The sequence below is a fragment of the Accipiter gentilis genome, chromosome 33 (assembly GCF_929443795.1).
Source record: "Accipiter gentilis chromosome 33, bAccGen1.1, whole genome shotgun sequence".
Lineage (NCBI taxonomy): Eukaryota > Metazoa > Chordata > Aves > Accipitriformes > Accipitridae > Astur > Astur gentilis.
In genome coordinates, this window is record NC_064912.1 from 20,847,096 (window position 1) to 20,863,421 (window position 16,326).

The following is a 16,326-nucleotide window of genomic DNA, read 5'->3' on the forward strand; positions in this document are numbered from 1 at the left end:
ATGTATTTGCAGTGAAGTGGAGAATCATGCTTCAGGCACTACCAACAGTCTGAAGAGTGAGGAATATTTGTACTAATGATGAGAATTTGAGGAATTTGTTTTATGTGGAAATGCAATTGACTTTTTTTTTTTTATCTTTCAGCTAGTCAGTATTGGTTCTTCCTATAACTATGGCAATGAAGATCAGGCTGAATTTCTGTGTGTTGTCTCAAAGGAATTGCATAACACTCCCTATGGCACAACCAGTGAACCCAGTGAAAAAGCAAAGGTAAGTTACTAGACATTGGACTAAAGAAATGGTGTAAAATTGGGTGGGCTTCACTAAGTCCCACCTCTAGGTGCTAGGCCCACCTCTGTTCTGGACCATTATTTAGTTGCCTTTTTTCCCCTCACTCATGACTACTAATGGTTCTGTGTCCATTTTATGAGAGACTGTAACTAACTGTAAATGGTACAATTACCACACATTTGTTATACCAAATGAGTTCTTTAAATGCAATATTCTGTACTGTTCCTGATGCCTGTCCTGGTTTTTTGAGTATTGGCTGATATTTGCTGTTTACAGTTGAGAATCTAGGTTTTGTTTCTTACACGTTTGAATGCTTCCTTATTCTGCCACTAGTTCAGTTGAAAACTGTTTTTCTTGCTTGAGTTCAACTGAAGAAATCTTACTGTCAAGAATGGAGATTGTAATATGCTGTCTCTGAAAAAGAGTCATGTGCAATATGTTATAAAATGAAGGTATTTGTTAGCTTAATATTGTCAGGTTTCTACCTAGTTCTCTTTACTTTCTGTAACCAGCTTTACAAAAAGATTGTAATGGGCGCAATATCTTAGCATTTTATTCAGTTGTCTTTCAGAGTTTGTACAAGGGAAAATTTAAAAACACAACTGAATAGTAATAAGGCAGACCAGTGGTGTATGTAAGTGTATTCTTTTCTTCCATGCATATTGAAGTTTTTATCATTGTATCGTTGCTTTGTATGAGGAGGTGACTATAGACAAACTGGATATTTCTGTAGTTGGCTTAAAAGCTTTTCATTTAGTATGTGTAGATGGGAAACAATTGGTAAAACGTCAAAGGTTTCTTTTTCAAGAATCACCTTCAAAGAAATTAATTTTGAAATAATGCTAAGAATTGATCTGGGTCTTGGCACTGAGGCCTCTGATAAACTTCTCTGCTTTCTGTGCCTTGGTAACTTGGTTATCCAGCTATGCATATGGAGATGTTTTTGTAAATTGCACTATAGAAATATGTTGGATTCTTAGTGAAATGACTAATTTATGCTCTTTTGTCACTGTTGAGATAAAACTTCCAAAGAGTTGTAAGGGGTTAATGTAGTCAAAGGTAAACAGCGAACCTGGCACGGGTAAACAGTGAACCTGGGTAAGCCATGGCTCACTCTTTCCAAAACCCTAGTCAAGGTCTACTTTTGCCAGGATGCTTAAGGAGAACTTTAAAAGCTGACAAGTTAAAGAGGTGCGTGGTAATAATTTAGGGTGGAGATATATACCTGAAAGAAAATGTGGAATTCTAGAACCTAATAAACATCTTTATAACGAATGGTAGTGCATCTTTAGGGAACTTCAGAAGTTGCCGGAGTTACATTGCATTCTTAACGTAAAAGAAAAATACGGATCAAATAAAACTATTAAACCCTAAATACAAAAGCTAGTTCAGAGTGAAGTACAACTCTGTAAATTCAGCAGCTCTGAGAGAAGCTAAATCTTAGACCTCTCCATTGAAGTGCTTCTTGGTCATTGTTTCAGAGAAGAGAACAAAGCATAATTTGACCAGGGTGATGAATAAGAATTACTGTTAATTTTAGTTGGAGATACAAACTTTCACTCCTTTTGTCCTGGAAGAGTTGATCTGTTGCTAGCAATTAATGGCAATACTTGAAGAATTATTTTTTATAGATTGTTTCTAATAGATCAATATTTTTTTTTAATAGGTATATGTTGTGCCGGGGGTGGAGGGTGAGAAAAAACAAATTCCTTTTTGGTTGAGAGGTTTCTGACAGCTGCATTCAGGAATCTTGACTGGACCTTGGGAGCTTTTGTCTCAGTAGTTCCCTCTTAGCCAGCATTAATCCTCTAGTCTGCAATTTGAAGTACGTATGATTGAAATTCTGGTACCCAGTGATATATACAGAATAATCTGTTCATGTACTGGGACTGACTTTTAGAAGCCATGAGAAAGTCTTCCTAGTACTTTTACAGCAGGTTGGGTTAGAGAAATCAAAACACTGCCAATATGTAATTTTTATTGACAAGCACTTAATTAATAGTACTGGACTTTCAGAATAGGAAAAAGCATTTTCTGATAGGCATCTAATCAAGCTTCACCTTCATTCCTTCTTAGAGACTTTTCTTGTGTTTTCTTTTTTTGGAAAACAGTTTGCACAGTAAGTTAGTAGTTGACTCCTCTGTAACCTTCTAATACACCTAAGTGAAGGAAATTAATGGCATTTGGGACATTGACTTAAATGGTTCCAGTGCTTTTACTGGTTGTCATGGCACTGCTGAAAGATAACCTGTATTCCCACAAGCATTCTTCTCTTTCATACTACTTTATTGAGCTGTCACTCTTGGGACAAATGACCAAAACTTGTTCATAATGTTTGCATCCAAAGTTAGATTCTCAAGTACTATCCTTTCCCATCCATGGTGAAGAGTACACGGAGTTAAGGTACTAGCTTTACAGTTTTATTTAAATTATTTCCATGCTTATGGTCCCTATTGTTGTGTTGGATGGCACTATTGGCTTCTATCTGCTGACTTTAAGACATTTGAAAAAGGGAGTTTTCATGAAATCTGTAATGTTCCTTCTTGAAATTGTCTGCCATCATACTTTCTTACAAAGAGTGGGGTCCCAGAAAAAAGTAAATACATGTCAATCCCAGATGCTTCAAGTGTAAGTGGACTGTACTTTGTTGCAGCTCTGACTCACTTGCAATCTCTTCTTTTCCCTTCCTTTCTCTATACTTGCTGCATGCTGCATGCCACTCAGAGTGAGGATGAAGAAACGGATTACGATATGAATGACTCAGATTAAGTGTAAATGTCATGGTGAGCACTAGCTGCCCTAGGATTTTACCCAGATGCTTTTCTGCCCCATCCAATTCCTACCCCCACTAGTGCTGTCCTTTGGCTAGTCCTGGTGGTGTGTGTGTTTGTGATTATAGTTGTGGCATGGTTAGCAAAGATAGAATTCCTGTTCTGGATCTTGCTTCTTTGACAGAATAATTAGTGTTGGTGTTATAAGCTGTATTGTGATTGGTTCCTTTAAAGCTTTGCTGAGAAGAAAAGTTCGTTATGTAGATTCTAGGGTAAGGATTGCTTTTCATTTTTATTTTCTGTGCACCAGCTTTTCTGTCATACTTTTTTAGGTGTAGAGGCATATGATACAAACTTAAGTATACACGTTAAGTAAATGTCTGATTTGGCAATAAATTAGCAAACTTGACTGAATTACAACATAGTGAAAAGATGCTCTTACCTGATTATTTTGAAACTAATAATTTTTGAATCAAGACCTGACAAATATAAGTAAATAGTGTGATCTCGATGCTACAGTTATATTTATCACAGGAAACAACTCTCTCTGGGGAGGGATCAGGTAATTTCCACTGTAGTTTGACGTCTTACTGAAGATCAAGGTACTGTCAAAGTCACAAGTGGAAGAACACAAAAGTTGGCATCAGAAAGAACAACTTTTGCAACCTTTTCCTAATGTGTCTGCAAGCACTGCTCATATTTATTCTGCTGTCCAATTTCTAGAAGATAACTTATCATTGAATGTTCAGTGGTACAGTATGCAGGTAGTCACTTGAGCCTGTATAAATTGAAGATTTTTACCATTGCATGAGATTGAGCTCCAGCTTCTCACCTATACACCTGAATTTTTTAGCTGTAAGGCAGCCTTGTACTTATCTCTGAAGGGTTGCTTCCACATGGCTGAAGAAGAACCTACATTATTTTCTTAACTGATGCTAACAGAAACTACTGCTGAGATAGAATAAGATTTTTTGCCCAGTCTTCAGGAATGGCTGCAAGGAGTGGATCAAATCTGAGGCTTTATTGAAAAAAATAAACTGGCACTGTCCTGGAATTGAATGCAAGATTCTTAAGCTGCCCGAGAGACAAATAGTCCTTAAAACACTATTCTGTCTGCAGCAGATTTATTTTGAGTGGGAGGAAACAATTCTCATGTTCTGCTTCCCTAAGAAGCAATCATACTGAAGCCCCTAGGATATGAGAGTTCATTCAGCATTGTTTAGAGTTTCTAAGTCAGCTTTGCATCTGGTGCACCTGGAGGAAAAACAGGACAGAACACAGCAGATCTGTACCAAGGTCAGGACAGTCCCCAGTATCAGTACAGTCTGGGTGATGAATGGATTGAGAGCAACAGTGCAGAGAAGGACTTGGGGATACTGGTGGGTGAAAAATTGGATGTGAGCCAGCAACGTACACTTGCAGCCCAGAAAACCAATTATCTGGGGCTGTGTCAAAAGAAGCATGGCCCGCAGGTTGAGGAAGTGTTCCTCCTCCTCTGCTCCACTCTTGTGAGACCCTGCCTGGAGTGCTGCATCAGCTGTGGGGTTCCCAGTACAAGAAAGACATGGACCTGTTAGAGTGGGTCCAGAGGAGGGACATGAAAATGATCTGAGGGCTAGAACACCTCTGTAATGAAGTGAGGCTGAGAGAGTTGGGGTTGTTCAGCCTGGAGGAGAGAAGGCTCCAGGAAGATGTTATTGCAGCTTTCCAATACTTAAAAGGGGCTTATAAGAAAGACTTTTTATCAGGGCCCATAGTGACAGGACAAGGGGCAATGTTTTTAGACAGAAAGAGGGTAGATTTAGATTGTCTATAATGATGAAATTCTTTACTGTGAGAGTAGTGTCACACTGGAACAGGTTGCCCAGAGAAGTTGTGGATGCCTCATCCGTGGAAGTGTTCAAGGTTGGGTTGGGTGGGGCTTTGAGCATCACTTCAAGCATCTCATCTAGTGAAAGATGTCCCTGCCCATGGCAGGGGGGTTGGACTAGATGATCTTTAAAGGTCCCTTCTAGCCCAAACCATTCTGTGATTCTGTGATCTAAAGTGTGTGGACAGAGGAGCATTATCAATGAAGTCACCTGTTAAGCTAGTAGAGTAGATCATGTTCTCAAACAAAAACTTCTTCCGTGCCTGGTTCTGCTCCAGACATACTCCCTAGTCCTAGCTATTAGCAGTTTGGGAGCAGACCTGCCATAACTGTTTTCAAGTTTTATTGACCTCTGTTAGTGTTGAGACATCTTCTCTCGGCATTTTTGCACAGTAACCCACTAAAATTTTTAGGACTAGGCTTATTAAAGAGTTTTTCAGGAGAAAAAAAAAAAAGGAAGAATTTTGAATTGCAGAACAGAGTCAGTGATCCTTTCAGTATTTAGTAAGTACAATTTTGATAGAATTCCTGAAATCCAGTTTCTTCTTTGGACGAAGTCACTGCCCATGACGACAAAAGATCCTCTTTCACACAGTTTCTGAACATAGGTGGATGGAACACCTCTCATGAGAGCTTGCTGATCAGAAATCATTTCCCCTTTAGTAAAGGTAGGGGTTACAGAAGAAGTACCAAGCAAAATGTGTAAAATATTGCCTGATCTGATAGAATTTTCTGCTTTACGTTAGGCTTACTGGCTCAGTGAAGTATGCAAAGTTCAGCATCCAGATCTGACTTAGTTTTATCTTATTGTATGTGTTCCTCAAGCTACAGAAAATAGTTCTAAGACTACTACTCTTAGAATTACTTTTTATCTTCCAGAATAAACTCAAATGTTTCATTTTAATTTGGAAAGATTCACAAAATGAATAGATCCAATATTATTTTCTAACTGCACAGGTGCTTATTTCAGCCATGGGGTTTTTTTCTGTTAGAGATTGTTTTACTTACCGACTACATTTGCTGGGTCAGACTGTTGTCCATTATGTGGCCATCTACTCCAGCACTTTGTGACAGCTGTGACCAACAGCAAATAGTCAAGGAAAGAGTTTAAGTAGGAAGCATTTATAAAATTAATTCCTGATATATTTCCCCACCTTCCAGTAAGCCTCAGTTTAGGAATTTTGGCTTCAAGCCTGCATCCAGATCATTCTATGAAAGCTACAATGACACCATGGTACCTTGAGTAGGTATCAGTGGCACTATCTTCTGTAAGTTTATCTAATCTCTTTTGAATATATTATACTAGCAGTTGCTGAGCAATTTTTGGGGCCTGGCTTTTCTTCACAGAATTCACTTGTATCTTTCTTACAGTTTCATATGACAAGCTTTTTGCTTAGTATACATAGTAAATTATTTTCATGAACTAAGCAATGTTTGCATCTAAACTATACCCTAAAGCATGTATGTCATGGCCCGTGGGAAACATCTTTCTGTATTTTGGAAATTTATCAACGTAGCTGCAGTGACATCTGGCTTGATAACTTCAAAATAATAATACTGAATTTGAAATGAAAAAGAACTCTGTATGCACAAAGCAAGTTCCAGGTACTGCAGTAAGAGCAGTAAGCAAGCAACAAAGTGGATTTTTTATTTTATTTTATTTTTAATTAAGCTAACACTAAACTGTCTCTGAACTGACCCTGAGGCACACAAATGGTGATGGGTTCTTTATGGACTCCAGTCCTTAAAAAATCCCATGGAGTTGTGCAAAGCAGGTGAAACCCTACTTGACTATAGTCACTATGAAAGACATATTAGGCTTGACAACTGAGAGAGGCTGATAGGTTAAACTATCAATGTTTTAACAGTATTAAAAATAAACCAAATAGCTGGACTTTTTTTCTTTAAAACCATACATGAAACTGCTGTGCTGTGTTAAGTGGCTGCCAACCTTTACCCTACAAGCACAAAGATTGAAGTGTTTGTGTGTGCTGTCGGATTCTGTGGGTCCTCTGGGATGGAATGTGCTACTGAGTACTAGCATCAGGTGTTTGTCTTAATATCAGACTACACTGAAGGAGATTCTACATTGAAGTCAGCTATGCCATTGTCCAGGGATGGTGCCTTTGCTTTCTTTCAGCTTTTGAAATCAAGAGCCCTTCCCAGCACTAGGAAAACTGTCAAGAAGCAAAAGAAAATGAAGTATCATTTACTTACAGATTAACATTGTTAAGTATTTGTGCTCAGTACCTCTGAAGCTTTGCTTAGTGCTTTATTTGGCTACTGTCATGACTGGTTCTACAGTTCACTTACAGGCTTCCCTGCAGTATTATGCAGCCTGAGAGGTGACCTCATTGCTGATTGCCATTCAGTTTAGAGTAGCAACATGAGAAATGTTGTTGCTTGGACAGTCAATCCTAAGACTTGGATCTTTTCCTCACTGGAGGAGCCAAAGAGAATTGAAATAGAAAAGGGAAAAAATAGTCAAATTGGAAGTAGAATAGGTGGTCTTCAAGTTGTAAGATACTATAGAAAAGGATTGCTAGGTTTTTCAGGGGTAGATATTTTGTTTCCATTAGAATTCAGTCCCTGTGTTTAATATATACCTTTTAAAGTGAATATTAAACAAATCAACTGCTTTTAGGGGGAAAAAAATCCTTTTACTCACTGTCATGGGAATCTCAGTTCCTTGGTAACAGTGGGATAAACAAATTCCTTAGAATTTTTGAGAAATATATTCCTCCTCATGAAGTCAGAGCCTGCATTGCCTGTCAGCTGCCTGCCTTGAGCATTTCAGAGGGTAATGATGGACAAGTTAATGCATGAAAAGTTCGGTGTGCTATGTCCTGTGTCCACAGAAACAATTTTCATGTGGACAAGGATGCCTAAAAAACTTGTGAGATCTTGCATGAGCAAATAATATTAATGTAAAAATATTTTTAAACTGCTGTCAGAGTTCATATAGCTGGTCAGTCCAACTGATAAGCTTTGTGTGTCTGAACAGCGTAGTAAAAATCTGCGAAGAAAAGTAGTTGGTTGACTTCAGTTCATGCAAAAGACCAAGCCTGGGCGTCTATTTCAGATTTTAAATCAGTCTGTTGATTTAAATCTTGCCAGCTTGTACTCTTGGTCTTTGAAAACTGCCTGCATCATCTCACCCAGTGTGTCATTTGTGCACATTTTGAGTTGCAAGTTCATGTTTTCATTACTAATTTGTGGGGGACAATTTGCAGCTGAAACTTCAGAGAGTTAAGGATGTTTTACTGGAACAGGAAAAATGAAGCTTAAATTCAATCTCTAATAAGCACCGAAGTTCATTTACCACACAGGACCTAAGTATCTTCAGAATTAGGATGAGGCGAAATGGCTTACTTTTATATCTACCAACCCTTATCTTTGGTTATATTAATCATACTCAATTACTAGCAGTGATTTACATCTGTTTTCATTATGTTTGATGGTAGACATTGTATGTATCAATCTGTCTTTTTTTCAGCCTTAAAGCACAGACTGCAGGAATATCCATGAACCAGCTCCCTGACGCTTTATCAGTTATTTGAAATAGTCATTATATTGCTCTTTGACCTCCTTTGACCATGCTTTAGGAATGACATTGAATGAATTTTCATTCATAGAATTTTTACTGGTCTGTTTCAGATTTTGCAAGAACGAGGTTCCAGGATGTGAAGACAGTATTGAACGGTGACAATTTTTTCTCTTTTATTCCAAGACGCAGTGAATTGTCACACTGAAGAGGCTCAGCTGCAAAAGAAAAAAATCTGATTTAGACAATTTTCTGTTGATCTGGGTTCAACCATTTTTGCCTATAAGCTGGTGTCAACTGGCTGAAAGCATTGCAAGATTACATAGTGGGAATAGACGGTGTGGGAGTGTGTGTTAAGTTTTGGTTGTAGTGCATGGTTGTAATCTCTTGTGGGCTGACTGATGCTGGTCATTGGAAAAGAAATGACCACGCACTCATATTTAACTCTGAGACATGTAGCACTTAATGTCTGGTGCTGGATGACCCAACGTTGATCAGTTCGGAGACATTTTCCTAGTAATCATTGTAAACATTTAAAGGACAATGTAATTGGTGCTACACACACACACACACACACACACACACACACATTACAGCCCACAAATGCAAATATTTGGGTCTACATTGTTTCAGAATCAGTGGCAGCCCCAACTGACTGTGTTATACTGCACATTCCTTATGGCTCTGTGACGTACTCTATTATGTAATAACAGCCTAGGAGATCAACTGAAACTAGCACATAAAAAGTTACACAACAGTCAAAAGGTTTCTCTAAAGGAAGGGTGTATATATTGATTGGATTTATAGCATATTTTAATACCCAAAGGGAAGACTAAACTCAGAGAAAATCATCTCTGAGAATTTCACCTGAGTTGTTCTTGATGTTCCTTCTGTTAAAACAGTCTCCTCCTGCAAAAGTTATGCTCCAGTCTTAGTCAGATGTTTGGAAGGGGAATCAAAAAATTCACTTCAAATGAACAACTGAACATTTTGTTTCTTTTGACATGTTTGTGCTCATATGTGTGTTTGTGCTTTTATAAAATGCCTATAAGCATTGAACTCTGTGGATTATGGTAGAGATTTTTCAAGAGCTGGAGGCTGTACAGAAATACGGCTGGCTAGTCCTAGGTCCCTATCTCTATGACTGGGATTAAAATCAACTTTGAGTGTGAACACAAGCTCATCCAGTTGAAAAACTTAACTACTTCAGACATTCAGGATAGCTGTAATCAATCTTTCTCTTTCTGTACTGTTTCAACTATGCAGTTGAAAACACTGAAAACATCTGGTGCAGCTTTATTAGTTTGTCCTTGATGAAGGCTAATATACAAGACTGGAGCTTTTTAATACACTATGTTTTGAGGAAAATCTTTAGCACATCTTTAAAACACTTAATGAAATTGATGGTATAAAACTCTGCTTCATTGATTTATGAGAACAGTGGAAGGGAGTTTCAAAAAGCTACAAGATTGTTTTGAATTCTAAAGACATTATGTTTTCATTCTCAGCAACTTCAAAATTCGTACGTATAATCCTTTACACAAAAGTGTGATTTTCAAACACCCAGGGTCTACTTTTTTTTTTTTTTTTTTTTTTTAAAAAAAAGGACTTGCTATACATTGATAAAAGTTTGGCAGAAACAATTTGTAAAAACCATTTCTACTAAGCAGGTTAAGCAATGGGCTAAATGTTTTGTCCATGCGTCTAATGCTTGAAAGGGTTTGTAATGCATTTTGCAACTTGGATGTGGTCTGCACAGGGAGCTGCTGGCCCCTCCACGACAACACATAAAATGTTTGTCTTTTTTTAAGATGTTAAAACTGAATTGAATTTACTAAAAATGTAATTGTGTAAGGGGAAGTGTTTATACTTTTATACTTTTTTAGGCACCCATATTTTATCAGTTTAAATTTAGCACCCAAATTTCCCCTAAATAGTAACAGATTATCTTGTGTATCTGAAAATAAGCGTAACAGTTGTCTGTGTTAATTGCATATTAAAACATTTCCTCTGCTGCAGTAGTTACTGTGTTTTTAAACAGTATGACTCCACCGAATTCTCTGAGCTCCCTAGCTCATGGAATTGCAGCCAACCATGTTTCTTGTTGTTTTCTTGATGTGCTCTACAGAGTAATTTGGCATTGGCCTAAGTGGATTTTAATGCCTAAAATATCTGTTTTACAATGATCCTTCTGAATCAGCATTTCTGCTGTCTCTCTTATTTAACCCCAAAAAGACAGAATATTTTATTTCATAAAGTGACATTTTCAAGAATGACAGCAGCAAAGCATGAGTAACAAACCGAGCAAACTGAACAAATTTAGAATATGTAAGAGAGTGGGGGTTTTTAAGTATGTTTTTTTCACTGGAGTATTTTCAGCTTAAAAGCATGCTTTTATGGTGAGATTACCTGCAATCTAGTTTACATTGTATCCCTGTTGTAGCAAATTTGGGGGAAATGAGTGGTTAATCATTTTGCACTTTGTTTCCAATACCTCACAAACATTTTAAGAAAGAAAGAACAAAGAAAAAAAGAAGAGAACTTTAGTAGGCAGGTACCTTGTAAATTATTTTAAATATGCTGTTGTTTGACACCACCTGAACTAACTACTTTCCTGTTCTTGCTAATGTCATTATTGCTTTAATTTTTGCTTTAATTTTTGTGAGCATGTGAGGCTTTCAGATAGATGGAAGTGCTACCGTATGCCTTTTGAAAAAGGCATTAAGAATTGATCCGTAAATAACTGTGGTTTCTTTTTATTTGACTCTTGTAATTTCAAATAAATTTAGCTACGGTAACAAGGTAATTGCATTAGACTCCAATCTACATCACCAGGTTTTCTTCATCTGTTAAGATCTTGCAGGATGAGGTAATGTACCGATACAGCTTAAACCAGAGTCCTTTGTTTCTTTTCTGTCGTTTGGAGAGTATTTACCTCAAGAGAACTGCCTATGACTATGTAAAGCTGATGGGTTCACTAGGGTGCTGTAGTTGAAAAGCTATACCACAAAAGCCTTTGACATGAACTCTAGATTTACACAGCTCCTCTGTTCTTAAATCAAAACAGTATGGCAGCTTAGAATTTAAGATCCTGAGCACGAGGAGATCATAGCAGAAGAAAATAAAGCAGGAAGGGAGACATACCAGAACATAACAGTTAATCATGGTGACCTCTCATGAAAATATAAATTCTATGGAAGATTTAACTTTCTACCCTTTTGCTATACGAATATATAGTGAAGTTGTTTGGCTTATTGTCCATGGAACAGGGGGTTCATTCAGCAGATGATTAGTGGATTTTCAGTGAAATTCTTTAAAGGCTTTTAGATGACAAACTTCTTGCAAAACTTGTTTAAAAACTGAGAAGTTCAAATTTACCATAGCAAAAGTTCTAGCAGATTAAACAAAAGAAAACTTGATTGCAGGTATGCTTAGGGAACAGGTCTGTTGAGTAGGATGATGGTGTTTTCAGAAAACTGCTTCTCGGAACAGAACACTGTATTCTGTGAATGTCTGTTGAGGTTGTTGAGAGTTGTCTCTTTTTGAGCAGTAGAGAACTACCACCAGCAAATTAACACACATTAATTACAAATTACTATTTTTATTAGTATTACAAAAATGAACTTGGAATGCAAAAATGCAGTAGTATCTAATTGAATGAATTTACCTAGAAACTGAACTATGTGTGTTGTCCAATCATTCAGGTGTACTGGAATACATTCCTTGAGAAGTACTGAGAGAAAAGTGAAGTACTGGGGTTTTCATGGAGATCAAAGTCAAGTGAAAGAGAGTCTGGAGAAGCAGCCTGGGGTTTTGTTCACTTGAGGTGTGATAAAATCAAAAAGTGTCATTCTCCTATTTTATTCTATCTAGCCACATCAAAAGAATCTTTCAGGTTTTTCAAATTAACTTCTTCCATCAGCCCTGAAAGGTGGGGCCCTTGAAAAGAGATGAGATTTTGTTATGCCTTTAACAGTACCTGTTAGCTCAGGACAGTAGGATTAAAACTGCTAGCAGTCATTGGAGAAGTGTCTTTTCTAACACAACAATTTCAAAATGCATACGGTCTGAGGATGCTGCCTGTTACTTCATTATAGTTTAGAATGCAGTTGTCGCCAGCATTAAGGACAATCTCAGGATTTTACCTGAGTTTGTGTGTATAATTACTGATTCTTAAAATAGTCTAAATATTCAGTTTTTTAAAAAAAAGCGGAAGGCTGTCTGAACTCAGTGTTGTATAACTTTTTCTTTTGGCTCACAACAATTAGGAGCGGTCTTTAAAGGCTTCTTACTGAGCTGAGGCTTTCAAGGGCTAAACAGATCTTACTGTTTAGTTTGCCTAGATGAGTGTCAGACAGAAGGAACTCTTTCCATTTTCAGTGCAGAAATACTAAGGGCTAAAATCCTTTCCGGGGCTAATTTGAAGTTCCGGAGACATACAATGTTTAAAAACCAGCTAGTGTGTTTTTCTTTCAACTCATGGATTCTAAAATAATTGTTACAAATGGCTGAACCAATTACAGATATAAGTGTTCATATATGGCTTGGAATTTCAGTATGCGGCTTGGAATTTGAGTATGCAGTTTTGTAAGGAATACACGAGAGAAGACAGTACACTTGCCCACCACTTTATTATTGCCTGTGTTGAAATCTAATAAGGAATACACGAGAGAAGACAGTACACATGCCCACCACTTTATTATTGCCTGTGTTGAAATCTAACAACTTTTATGAATAGCACTGGCAATAGAGAGACTTTGAGGAAGATTCTGCTGCAGGAAATCGTCGCTGAGTACTTCATTGCAATTTAGCTGTCCTTTACTTTAGCAAGGCTTACCAAGGCATGAACTTCTCAAAAGTTCAGTGAATGGATACTGCCGCAAACATAGCTTTCTGGGCCCATCAAAGGGTTCTTTTTAGGATGTTGTGTGTTAATAACTACTATAATGAGAGAACCTTTTTTGAAAGTTATTTTGCTACATTGGGGGTGGGTGGAAGGGGAGGAGGTTCTGCGACAGTGCTCCTCTGCTTGCCTTAGAAAGCTGAGCCTAAATTTTGACCTGACTTAACACATGTTAAGATTTCCAGGCCTGGTCATCTGAAATGTAAGAGTTAATGTATTTATGTACATGATTCTTGCTCCTTTTGAAGATTTTCCAAAAGCTTATGCACAACTTTACTCAAACTTAACTTGGCTTATGTATACTTGCTAGGATGAAGCAAGTGCCAAGGCATTGTAAGAGAAATGTTGCCAACCTGTCCACCTGGAACTGAAAGATCACCCAACTGAAGGAGTATCAAATGGCAACTATTTCCAGCTGCTCCTGTAATGACCCTCATCTGAGCCTAGCTATGAAAAATCTGTTTCCTATGGACTCTTTAGGCCCACCTACCCAATTCAACAGATGCTCTCCCCCCCCCCCCCCCCCCCCCCCAATCACTGGTCTCAAGATCAGTTCTGCATAGCTGTTTATGTTAATATCCAAGCAGCCATACTTGCACCATGTTATTTCCTGGATAGTGGATTAGCAAGAACACTTTATTTTGTGCCAATTCATTATCTCTGAAGTGTTCTTACTGCAGCAAAGTTTGAGTTTTGATCTGGTTTTAATGGGTTTGCATTAGCCAAAACTCTTAGCACAGACATAGACAAGAAACTGAGTCTATGGAATTTCCCTGGATAAAAATCAGCTAGGGCTTCCCAAATCATTTGAAGATGGTTGCAGTTAACCATCATTCTTAAAAACATACGATTAAAATGTGTGTGGGTATTTTTTTAACCTCCTTTTCATAACACTAGTGTATTGTAAACTGCATGAAATAAACCTGTTTTTTCCCTTGTAAACTGTGATGTCTTAAATTTTTCTTTTCTAAATCTGTTGATGTTGACATTAACAGTGTAATATGACTGATAGTCCTATTTTAGCACTTCAGATATAAAATGTAGTTGCATTTTTCTGCAGTGATTCAAAGCAGTAATACTTTTTCCTTTGTAAAGGAGACATATCCTTTTCTGCTGCTCCAAAGGCTTTGTCACAAAAAAGTCATGTTTATTCAGATATATATCTGCTGGGAAATGAAGGTGTTTTCCTTGGTGTTTGCTATGACTGTTGCTGATCATTATAGTAAGACATAGTCCCTTCTGGTATGGATATATAATCACACAAAAACACATGTAGGAAGTTTTAACTAATCACTTTGCATACATTTTCTTTTACACAACTCACAAATCACCCTGCTTAGTATCCCGGATTTATTTTATAATCTAGTACTTTGCTTTGTAATATAAATGCTTCTTTCGTCTGAAAAACTAAGGTAACTGAAATTGACACTTCATAGTAAGGCCAACATATAGTATTAGAAATGTAAATAAGAAGCCACTTAGTACATGTTTTCTGCAAAAGTTTTAAAGATAGAAATGGCTGAAGGAAGTAACTGATTAAGTACCAAGTACAGGTTGCTGAAATTATTCAGGCAGTTTGACAGCTGTGCCCTCTACAAGTATAGAAAAGTTCATCATTCAGTATTAGTATTGAGAAGACCACTGGACTGCTTATTTTCCAAACTGGTAGTAAGAATTAAGTGTGACAAGCTAAGACCTGTAAGTTCTAAAATCTTAGAGGCTGTGCAGTTACATATGAGGTGAATTTCATCTTAACAGTTTTAAATGCAAAACATTCTAATCTTTCCTTATATATCCAGCAACTTCAGTAAAGTGGTGTCATTTTACTAAACTGATTTTCTGCATTTTAATTGCATTTGAATTTTACTAAAATAAGTCCAAAGTACAAATATTGCTTTAGTAGAAATTAACTAATCATGTGCATCTATATTTTTATCAGACTGTCTTACTAAAAGTATTTGCACTTTGCAGTCAACCAGCACTACTTTCAATCCAAATTCCTGCTATATGTATCCGTAGCTTCAAGTGTCTTCACCAGTTAGCAAAAGTGAGAGCATAAAAGGGACAACTGTGTGCACTAAACCAGAAACCAGTTAATAAAGGCAACATAACTGAGTAAGTCATTAACATCCTGTTTGGATCTTTTGTAACATTTAGAGTTTACTTGGAGCTAGCTTTCCTTTCAGTGGGAAGTTTTACTTCAGAAAGATGAAAATGACCCTGCCAATTCACGTTTCAGTGTGCTGAAGTCTTGCCTAGCAGTCATAAACACATAGTCCATATTTATGTGATGTTCTCTGAGACTGCAATCTGCACAATTTCATGAGATAAATCTTGTGAGGAGTGTGTTGTTTCCCCTATAACCTGCTGCTTTTGGTAATGTCACTGGAATCACTGGAAAAGGTAAACAGGGGAGTACATGTATGTCATCGTTCCACTGTGGGCATTTGCTACTGGCGAAGACTTCTTAGCTAGAGTGATCTTTAGTCTGATTTGGCATAGCCATTGTTGCACTTCAACAGCCTGCTTAAAATCTCTATTCCAAATTAGTGTAAAGACACCACCAGACATTCCAAATAAATTTTCACCAAGTAACATGCTACTGAGATGGCATCCAGTAACTCCTTAGTGAATCAGCCTGCAACTGGTGTTTTTATTAAGATCTTTGAAACTCCCCTCTTTCCCCAAGTCATTTGTGACTGTCAGGATGTTTTTCTGTACATGCAGTTGCTAACTGTCCTCCACCTCTTCTCCAGCACTTAATTGGTTAAAAGGAATAAAGAAATTAAGGCAGATGCTGCCATAGGTATCCATGCATTAGGAAAAGAGAAAGCAGGGCAGGAGCAAGGGCTCACAGGAAAGCAGGTATCCTATTTTACATCCTTATGATATGTAATTGGCTAAAGCACAAATGTGAACAGGAACTGTTCATTCTAATAGAATGTAATT

At 37.4% G+C, this 16,326-nt stretch overlaps 1 protein-coding gene across 3 annotated transcripts in view; it reads left to right on the top strand.

The window, feature by feature from the left end:
* The window catches only part of KCTD5 (potassium channel tetramerization domain containing 5), a 39,617-nt gene extending 25,298 nt beyond the window's left edge, over positions 1-14,319 (top strand). For 2 of the 3 annotated variants that reach the window (XM_049791754.1, XM_049791755.1), the window contains 3 exons: positions 143-268; positions 3,014-3,072; positions 8,588-14,319. In XM_049791754.1, the coding sequence (XP_049647711.1) occupies positions 143-268; positions 3,014-3,058 (171 nt within the window). In that variant the 3' untranslated portion in view covers positions 3,059-3,072; positions 8,588-14,319. The remainder of the gene's footprint in view (positions 1-142; positions 269-3,013; positions 3,073-8,587) is intronic. The other variant, XM_049791757.1, reaches the window with a different exon arrangement.
* Positions 14,320-16,326: the final 2,007 nt, after the last annotated feature.